General features: G+C 42.4%; 1 protein-coding gene across 1 annotated transcript; it reads left to right on the forward strand.

Moving 5' to 3' along the window:
- Positions 1 to 1,318: 1,318 nt before the first annotated feature.
- Positions 1,319 to 9,961, forward strand: LOC117537716 (src substrate protein p85-like; the record flags this gene model as incomplete). The annotated part of the gene is given in 5 exon segments (XM_034203043.1): positions 1,319 to 1,382; positions 1,694 to 1,983; positions 2,356 to 2,485; positions 7,491 to 7,556; positions 8,813 to 9,961. Coding segments are annotated over 5 exon segments (687 nt in total), but the record flags the coding sequence as incomplete, so codon positions are not given.
- Between the last annotated feature and the right edge of the window lie 1,063 nt (positions 9,962 to 11,024).

Genomic DNA, 11,024 nt, shown 5'->3' on the forward strand with positions numbered 1-11,024 from the left:
TAAAAATATTGGTTTAAAAAAACCAAACAGTAAGCATTAAATCACATTGTATTGGTATTTAGACAAGCAATTTTGTTAAATTGTTTCGTTTATAAACGCTATTACCAGGGGTGCACATAACTATTTTGCCCAGGTTCTCAAAGGAGCACCTGGAGATGTTGCTTGGTGCGCATCCTTAAAATGAAATAAACCGGACCTTTTGAGGGGTACTTGACTTTATGAATGGGGGGGGGGAGGAGGTGCGCTAGTGAGCATGCAGCAGGGTTACTGTGCGGAGCGCATAAAGCAGACCCTTCACGCGATAGCGAGGGGTAGAGCGAGGAATCGCAGATGCCGTCGTGCTCGCGGACAGATTAAAAACATTAAACCTAAATGGGTCGCGAATTATACTTTGGCGGGCGTTAATATACCTGGGCGGCCCGCCCAAATAAAGTCTGTGGGAAACCCTGCTATCTCTCTCTCTTCTCTTTTCTCTCTCTCATTTCTCTTTTCTCTCTCTCTCTCAATGTTGGTGCGCAAAGCGCCTTTTTTCAAATGATCCGGTGCTCCATTTTGGTGGGGGTTCGTGAGGCGGTTGTCGCTGGTGGATGAAAAGCAAACAGCTGATTGTTGCGGAGTAGAGCGCAGCAAGCAGGCTCCCGTGCAGGCTCCCGTGCAGGCTCCCGTGCGCTACAGACTTTCTCACCACCTAACCATTCGCCAAAATGTTTTAAAAACCAGCGGTAACCGGCCAAGCGCCGGGCAAAAAACAATCCTCAAATAAAAGAAAGTCACCGGAAGAGTTAAAGGAGAGTGAGAAGAAGAGGGAGAGAAAGTTTCAGCCACACTGGCTTGATCGATGGAGTTGGCTTCAATGCGATGCCAATATAAAGGTCTTTTGTCGGCTCTGTACATCAATGCCGACCCATGCTGACAAGTAAGTGAAGAGTAGAACAAATATAAAGGTATATTGGCTTCAGGGAAATGTCCCAGCAGTTGAGGAGAATGAAGGTTCTAATCTATTACATAGCCGTTACATGTCTGACTCCTGACGGCAGGAAGCGCATTATACAAATAATAATACTCTTAGCAGAAATGTCACCCTCCTTTTTTTCTTTAACAATGACCACAATATAATAATTTTAATTAACAAAATATGAACAATTGAGGAAAATGAGGAAGAACTGATGATTCAAATGTTGTAGTAATGTAGTTTGTGCATAAATTACTATGTGTTCAATTTCTTCATTATTAGAGTCGATCTGTTTTCTTAATGTCTACCCCTGTATTATGTGTGTAGGGTTTTGTCTTACATATTTTGTACCTCTCTCAGAGCGCGGGGACTTTTGAGGTAGTGGACAAGCCGACCTCATCTTACCAGAAAACCAAACCTACGGAGGCCGGTAAGAGTTCATCATCATCATCTGTGTTTGAGTCACAACTTTATTGAACGTGTGAAATGAACAGATTATGAGACGATGAGCAATTTAACATATGAGCAAAACAATAATTGTATGTTTCTTCGTGGCTGTTTGTAGTTATTATGTGTCTTTGCAGATGTTTTACAGCTCTGTCGTCTTTTTGCATTTCCTTCTAGAGATGTTATTCCTCGTTGTTGTTGGTGTTGTTGTTGTTGTTGTTGTTGTCATATCTCCCTATCATCCATCCATGATAATGACTCCATTTCTTCCCTCTCCGATCCCCCCCTCCTCAGCGGCCAACAGCACAGGAAGCATCAAGGCTCGCTTCGAGAACATCGCCAAGCAGAAGGAGGAGGAGGACAGGAAGCGAGCGGAGGAGGAGCGAGCCAAGCGCCAGGTGAAGGAGAAGCAGGAGCAGGAGGAGGCGCGTCGTCAAATTGAGGAAAGGCCCAAATCCCCGTCTCCCAAAGCCCCGTCTCCCAAAGTCCCGTCTCCCAAAGCCCCGTCTCCCGTCCCAGCTGCGAGTCCCAGTCCCTCCCCCAGCCCGACCCCGCCAGTGCAGCCCGCCGTCCCCACATACCAGGTGAGGCTCATCGAATTATCCCAAAAAAAGTGCCTATTGAAGCCTCTAGAGTTTTATGAAGAAAATAGCGCTTTCTGAACGTGTGGAAAAGTCAAGTTTTGTGTAGAATGTTTTTGGGAGTGCGTTTCAGGCCCTTTGGAGTCGATTGGTGTTGCTTTTGTGACTACGATAGATTTTTGGAGATGGTTGGGTTAAGGGGCTCTTTACCACTTGGAGTCGAGTTTAACATTTGAATATCTTGCGCTACGAGGTGGGCATCCATATAGTTGTCGATCTTCTTGGGTAAACGATGACCTCCTAATATCATTAGCAGCCGTAAATTAGTAATCGTTGAAAAATGAAATGAAACGGTTTATCTGTTTGTGTCGTCAGAACACAGAGGAGGCGTCCCGACATGATGCTGCTGGAGAGGAGAAGGGAGAGCAGGAGAACCAGGAGAACCAGGAGGATCTGTACCAGAACCCCGAGGAGACGACCGCCACACCAGAAGCAGCAGCAGGAGGTGAGAGATCAGTTAGAATTGGTGTTTGAAACCCTCGTTATTGGCCACACATGTTCATGCACTCGGCACAGATAGTGACATTTGTTCACCTCTTTTACCCATCCGAGTAAAAAGAGGTGAACCTCGCTCCATCTATTGTGCAAAACCCTCTTCTTCATGTCTCTTCTACATCAACATGTGTCCCCTCTTCTTCATGTCTCTTCTACATCAACATGTGTCCCCTCTTCATGTTCTTCTACATCAACATGTGTCCCCTCTTCTTCATGTTCTTCTACATCAACATGTGTCCCCTCTTCTTCATGTCTCTTCTACATCAACATGTGTCCCCTCTTCCTCATGTCTCTTCTACATCAACATGTGTCCCCTCTTCTTCATGTCTCTTCTACATCAACATGTGTCCCTCTTCTTCATGTCTCTTCTACATCAACATGTGTCCCCTCTTCTTCATGTCTCTTCTACATCAACATGTGTCCCCTTCTTCATGTCTCTTCTACATCAACATGTGTCCCCTCTTCTTCATGTCTCTTCTACATCAACATGTGTCCCCTCTTCTTCATGTCTCTTCTACATCAACATGTGTCCCCTCTTCTTCATGTCTCTTCTACATCAACAGTGTCCCCTCTTCTCATGTCTCTTCTACATCAACATGTGTCCCCTCTTCTTCATGTCTCTTCTACATCAACATGTGTCCCCTCTTCTTCATGTCTCTTCTACATCAACATGTGTCCCCTCTTCTTCATGTCTCTTCTACATCAACATGTGTCCCCTCTTCTTCATGTCTCTTCTACATCAACATGTGTCCCCTCTTCTTCATGTCTCTTCTACATCAACATGTGTCCCCTCTTCTTCATGTCTCTTCTACATCAACATGTGTCCCCTCTTCTTCATGTCTCTTCTACATCAACATGTGTCCCCTCTCTTCATGTCTCTTCTACATCAACATGTGTCCCCTCTTCTTCATGTCTCTTCTACATCAACATGTGTCCCCTCTTCTTCATGTCTCTTCTACATCAACATGTGTCCCCTCTTCTTCATGTCTCTTCTACATCAACATGTGTCCCCTCTTCTTCATGTCTCTTCTACATCAACATGTGTCCCCTCTTCTTCGTCTCTTCTACATCAACATGTGTCCCCTCTTCTTCATGTCTCTTCTACATCAACATGTGTCCCCTCTTCTTCATGTCTCTTCTACATCAACATGTGTCCCCTCTTCTTCATGTCTCTTCTACATCAACATGTGTCCCCTCTTCTTCATGTCTCTTCTACATCAACATGTGTCCCCTCTTCTTCATGTCTCTTCTACATCAACATGTGTCCCCTCTTCTTCATGTCTCTTCTACATCAACATGTGTCCCCTCTTCTTCATGTCTCTTCTACATCAACATGTGTCCCCTCTTCTTCATGTCTCTTCTACATCAACATGGTCCCCTCTTCTTCATGTCTCTTCTACATCAACATGTGTCCCCTCTTCTTCATGTCTCTTCTACATCAACATGTGTCCCCTCTTCTTCATGTCTCTTCTACATCAACATGTGTCCCCTCTTCTTCATGTCTCTTCTACATCAACATGTGTCCCCTCTTCTTCATGTCTCTTCTACATCAACATGTGTCCCCTCTTCTTCATGTCTCTTCTACATCAACATGTGTCCCCTCTTCTTCATGTCTCTTCTACATCAACATGTGTCCCCTCTTCTTCATGTCTCTTCTACATCAACATGTGTCCCCTCTTCTTCATGTCTCTTCTACATCAACATGTGCCCTCTTCTTCATGTCTCTTCTACATCAACATGTGTCCCCTCTTCTTCATGTCTCTTCTACATCAACATGTGTCCCCTCTTCTTCATGTCTCTTCTACATCAACATGTGTCCCCTCTTCTTCATGTCTCTTCTACATCAACATGTGTCCCCTCTTCTTCATGTCTCTTCTACATCAACATGTGTCCCCTCTTCTTCATGTCTCTTCTACATCAACATGTGTCCCCTCTTCTTCATGTCTCTTCTACATCAACATGTGTCCCCTCTTCTTCATGTCTCTTCTACATCAACATGTGTCCCCTCTTCTTCATGTCTCTTCTACATCAACATGTGTCCACTCTTCTTCAGTCTCTTCTACATCAACCATGTGTCCCCTCTTATCATGTCTCTTCTACATCAACATGTGTCCCCTCTTCTTCATGTCTCTTCTACATCAACATGTGTCCCCTCTTCTTCATGTCTCTTCTACATCAACATGTGTCCCCTCTTCTTCAGTCTCTTCGACATCAACATGTGTCCCCCTCTTCTCACTGTCTCTTCTACATCAACATGTGTCCCCTCTTCTTCATGTCTCTTCTACATCAAACATGTGTCCCTCTTCTTCATGTCTCTTCTACATCAACATGTGTCCCCTCTTCTTCATGTCTCTTCTACATCAACATGTGTCCCCTCTTCTTCATGTCTCTTCTACATCAACATGTGTCCCCTCTTCTTCATGTCTCTCTTACATCAACATGTGTCCCCTCTTCTCCATGTCTCTTCTACATCAACATGTGTCCCCTCTTCTCATGTCTTCTTCTACATCAACATGTGTCCCCTCTTCTTCATGTCTCTTATCACATCACATGTGTCCCCTCTTCTTCACTCTTGCTTCTACATCAACATGTGTCCCCTTCTTCTTCACTGTCTCTTCTACATCAACATGTGTCCCCTCTTTCTCATGTATCATTTCTACATCAACATGTGTCCCATCTTCTTCATGTCTCTTCTACATCAACATGTGTCCCTTCTTCTTCATGTCTCTTCACATCAAGATGTTGTCCCTTCTTCTTCTGTCTCTTCATACATCAACATGTGTCCCCTCTTCCTTCATTGTCTCTTCTACATTCAACATGTGTCCCCTTTTTTTTTCTTCTTCATGTCTCTTCTACCCAACATGTGTCCCCTCTTCTGTCATGTTTTCGTTTCCTACATCAACATGTGTCCCCTATTCTTCATGTATCTTTTCCTACCATCAACATGTGTCCCCTCTTCTTCATGTCTCTTTCTAACATCAACATGTGTCCCCTCTTCTTCATGTCTCTTTCTACATCTAACATGTGTCCCCTCTTCTTCATGTCTCTTCTACATCAACATGTGTCCCCTCTTCTTCATGTCTCTTCTACATCAACATGTGTCCCCTCTTCTTCATGTCTCTTCTACATCAACATGTGTCCCCTCTTCTTCATGTCTCTTCTACATCAACATGTGTCCCCTCTTCTTCATGTCTCTTCTACATCAACATGTGTCCCCTCTTTTCTTCATGTTCCTTCTTTCTACATCAACATGTGTCCCCTCTGTGGAAAGAGACTCTGAAAGTTTCAGGAACAAAGATTCTCTCTCTTTTTGATCCATTTCTATAAAAACCTGTCTGAAAATGAGCTGATCAGATTTTGGCCACTTTATGATGTCATAACGATGTGTTGGCTTGAGTAACCATTAGCCAATCAGCAACCAAGGTAACCCCCCCCCCCCCCCCCCCTTATCACCTGAATCTCCTCCTAGAGCTCCATTGAGTTCTTTGTAACCAAATCTCTCTCAGAGGGGAGTGGGGAGGGGCTCCTTATTTTCATCTAAAGTAACAGACAGAGAATCAGCACTTTGGAAACAGGGCTGAAACAGAGGGGATTATGGGTAATGCTGCAATGATCTGTTTGGTGTTTGGAGCCAAACACTTCAGAGACATGTTCTGTATATATCTGAGACCTATAATATATTGATGAAAATCAATATATTACAGGACCTTTAAGTCCCCTATGATATATGTGACCCGCTCTATCGAAATCTTTCGGAAGGATGGGAAAGTGGATTTGTGTAAAAAACTAGTTTTTCGGGGTTCGGGTGTTTTGTTTGATTTTAAATAAACAAAGTCTTGGTTTTCAGAATATGAAACTTTTATTTCCAAAATCACACAATAAATACATGTGTGAAGCTTGTAAAGGGATGAAGACAGGCACCTCGCACTCTGCTCTTCCACAGCGCCGCCCCCCTCCCTCCCGCTGAAATTATGAATGTAAGGTGTATAGTAATCATAGATAACACGGCAGGGTCCGTTACAGTTCGTTTTCATCTGATTTCCAAATAAAGCAAAGTCTTGGCTTTCAGAATATTAAACTTGTTTCGGCAAATTCAGATGATAAATACAACTTTCATTTCAAACCTTTATTTACCCAGGTGTATCCCATTGAGATCATTGATCTCTTTTTCAAGGGAGACCTGCTCAAGTCGGTTCCACATGAAACATAAAAACATAAATAGAACAACAAAAAGGACATCATTCAGCATCATTACAGGGATTACAATTTACAATAACTATCCACATGAGCAGGTACCAACAGCTTCCGATTGAGTAGCATCCAACCGAGCTTTAAAAACATTTAGTGGCTCCAGATTGCTCAGTTTCCAATTCAATTACAGAGTGTTCCAAGACAGCGGAGCTGCGCATCTAAAAGCTGTCTTCCCTAAGACAGTCCTAGCAGTTGGCACACTTTGAAGCTTGTGACGGCATAATTACAAGCGAGAACGGAGTAACTTAAAGTCACAGCAGGCATAACGACAGCCGGTGTTTCTCGTGAGTGTTTTCCCCGGGAAACAAACACACAAATGCAAAATCTCATACACACACACACACACACACACTCACGAGCTTCAAACCAGACCTGTAATCCAAACGAAAATATTTTCTCTCCGTACTACTTTGATCATTTGCTAATAATCAATCAGATCGATGTATTCCAGAGAGGAGGAAATTTTGAAGGCCTTTTTCTCAAAACGATGACTCGGTGACAGTCATTATATAATGTGACATATTTTGCTTAATATTTGGAGTACAACAACAATCCTGATATCATTAGAAAGCTACAGCAACTCAACTACATACAACTCAACATGTGTCTTCGGGTCAATGCGACTGACTTCGATAGAGCAGGTCACATATGTGCTTAGATTGAGTCTCCTTTCTTTGACTAATACTCACGTGTTCCTCCTTCAGACGGTCAGTTGGAGTACGGAGAAGACGTCGGGGTGACGGCGGTCGCTCTCTACGATTACCAAGCAGGTGAGACCGAACGCTGGGAGCAGATCAGAAAGAGTGGTCGTTGTTATAGTCTTATTCTTTGCCCCTATAAATACTATACTATTTATCTAATATATCATATTCCAATTACTTTTATATAGACTCTTCTTGCACTATTTCTATTCTATTTTATTTGTATTTACTTGCACTATTGTATCTGTTTTGTTGTGTTGCTCTGTTGGAGGAGCCTGGGACCTAAGATTTACATACAGACAACCTCACTGTAGCTATGCACACAGACACTGTAGCTATGCACACAGACACTGTAGCTATGCACACAGACACTGTAGCTATGCACACAGACACTGTAGCTATGCACACAGACACTGTAGCTATGCACACAGACACTGTAGCTATGCACACAGACACTGTAGCTATGCACACAGACACTGTAGCTATGCACACAGACACTGTAGCTATGCACACAGACACTGTAGCTATGCACACAGACACTGTAGCTATGCACACAGACACTGTAGCTATGCACACAGGACAATAAAAGCCTTGAATCTTGAATTCAAAGGTTTAATTGTCGGCAATGGAAATGAAGAATTTAAAGCCCCACCTCCTGCCAGAAGTGCAACATTAAAGGTGGGGTCGGTAATTCACTTCAGAAACACTTGTTATATTCCATGGAATGCTCTTAACATCCCGATAGCAATGAATACATTAAATGCTTTGACAATAAATACATAAAGAAATGTCATCAGTGGAAGCCGTGGCGCTGTAAAAAGCACGACCAATCATCTGAGCCGGCTAAAGTAACTGGATGGCCTACCTGCCTGTCAGCCTTCCATCTGTGCACAAACGTATCTCGTGCCCTCATTGGTCATGTGCGCGTTCCTGTGTGTTGGAGGAGGGGCTCTGTGAGGAAGTCTGAAGGAAGGGGCAGATTTGTTTCAGTTGTGTATTTTCAAATTCTAGCGCACTCGAGCTGGTTTCTCCATTCTTACCTACTCTACCTTTAAGACATAAACGTATTTATTACTTACTTAATATGACAGGTGCACTACAGGACCTCCAACAGTAACGTACGAACATTTAAAATGACTTTTTAAATATATATTTGTATTTACTTGCATTATTTTATCTGTTTTATTGTGTTGCACTGTTAGAGGAGCTTGTAACCTAAGATTGTCATCGTCATGACTACACTGTAGCTATGTACGCATGACCAATAAAAGCCTTGAACCTTGAATCTGAAAAATACATTGAGTCCAAATGTTTTCCCGTTTCAGCCGGCGAGGACGAGATTTCCTTCGACCCCGACGACATCATCACAAACATCGAGATGATCGACGAGGGTTGGTGGCGAGGCGTCTGCGGAGGAGCGTACGGCCTCTTCCCCGCTAACTATGTGGAAGTGAGGCAGTGAGAACAAGGAAGGACAGAGGAAGGAGACGCCCCCTCTTCACACCTCTGTCTTCAACTCATCGTACTGCAATATCCATAATCTTTTGCTCCTTTGCCATCCTTCCACCTTTCCCCCTTTGGATGAGTTACCTTTCCTCGATGCAAAGAGAATATATTAATAATGATCTGCTCAAAATGCAACATGTGAGTGATTCACCTCCTGCCTCACCGTTGCACTTTGAAGCTTATATTTTCATATTAGAGTCAAGGTATTGTTGCTTCTTCACACACATCTACCGTTATGTAAGCAGTAGAAGGTTAAAGTGGGGGATTTAGATTATTCTCTATGCCGACATACTGTCCGTGGACCAAACAACTGAAAAACCCCTTTTAGTGTGTCTGCGTAAAGTTAGCAGGAGTTTAAATTCCCTTTCTTATTAAACACTAAACTTCATTTAGTACAACTTCTTTCTCCTTTTCTTGCAACGTTATTATAAAACCATGATAATAAAGTTTCCTACTATGCTGAATTGTTAGCAAAATAATGGGGCCAAAATCACAAGCGTAACAGAAATATTTCGTACATAAAGTATTATTTTAATCATCTTCAAACATTATGTACGTACAGAGAGAACATGATTTATGGCGCTTTGAGAACAAATATGTGTGTGTGTGTGTGTATGCTTGGGGGTGTTTCTTCGTCTAATAATATGTTGAATTAAAGATTAGAAATGTATATGAGGCTGTTGTTTGGGTTTATTTTCTCCAAACACTTATTAATTATTTCAGACTGTTTTGCAGTAGTGTAGCTTGAACAAGTATGTGTGTCTGAATGTATGTGTGTGTGTGTGTGTGTGTGTGTGTGTGTGTGTGTGTGTGTGTTTCATGAAATTCATCTTCGGGGTTTTTATAATGGAAAAAAAAGTGACCTTTTCAAATGCATTATTTGTATTGTCTGTACTTCTGTTTGCTCGACACATCATTACCTGCTTGTTCTTTTTTTTTGTTTCAATAAATAAAGAATATGAATTATTCTTGCTTGTTTCTGCGGCCCTTATTTCGAGGACTTACGGCTGTTAATGAACATTACTGTCAGTTTTGAAAGTTATTTTTTATAACGGCAAAATGGGGAAACAAAAGTTATAGTAGGTAGAAAAAAAGCAATGGCATAGACATAGGACGTCTTAAAAAAAGTCATAGTATGTCGTAAAACAGTTAAAAGTCAAGGTCCAGTATGCCCAGTAACCCTCCTATTGTTTTCGTGTTCCTCCCCTTACTTTGCCGACACATACATAAGGGGGGGAAACACATCTAGTGTATGTGTGTGTTTTATCCATAGACTGTATATTTATCCATGGTTGTATCTGATCCGGATGGTTACTAATTCCTTTTCTTTATGGCGGTCATGTTTGACCGGGAACACCATGGTGTTACAAAGTTGACTAAATAATCATCCAAAATGCAATGAAAGTGGTGATCAGCAATTGTATATGTTCAAATGTCTACTGTGAAGGATATCATGAAGCCTTAATGCAATCGAATGTAAAACAAAAAAGTTATGACTGATGAAAGTAGTAAATCGGTCAGATTTGACCCGAAGACAACAGGAGGGTTAAAATGTTGGAAAAGCATGTTAAAGAAAGGTGAAAAAAGTCCTAGCATAAGATGACTTTACTTCAATCAGGAGAGACGGTTTTGATGTAAGAACACATATTTATTGCCAGGAATGCACAAATGGATGTTATGGAGTTTTGGCGATTAGGCCCCGTTGTGCAGGAGTATCATTCGGGAGGGGAGAACCGATCCGATGAAACCCCCCGGGGTCTAGACACAGGTAGTTTGGTTCGGTCTGAAGGGGAGGGGCTTAGCTTGACCCTGGATTCAGAGGGACAGGAGGTGAAAAGTGGGGGAGGAGGGCTGCGTCGAGTCACCTGAAATGAGTAAATGAATGAGAAAAGACGGTCTTCCTGGTTGAACTTGCGCTGAGCTTCATAAATCATAGTATGTGTAATAAAGTCAAGAAAATTCATCGTATAGTATGTTTTAATTATTTTCAAAATAAGCCATAGTATTGTGTGAAAGTTATAGTAGGCCTAT

This window comes from Gymnodraco acuticeps, unplaced genomic scaffold (assembly GCF_902827175.1).
Source record: "Gymnodraco acuticeps unplaced genomic scaffold, fGymAcu1.1, whole genome shotgun sequence".
NCBI classification, from domain to species: domain Eukaryota; kingdom Metazoa; phylum Chordata; class Actinopteri; order Perciformes; family Bathydraconidae; genus Gymnodraco; species Gymnodraco acuticeps.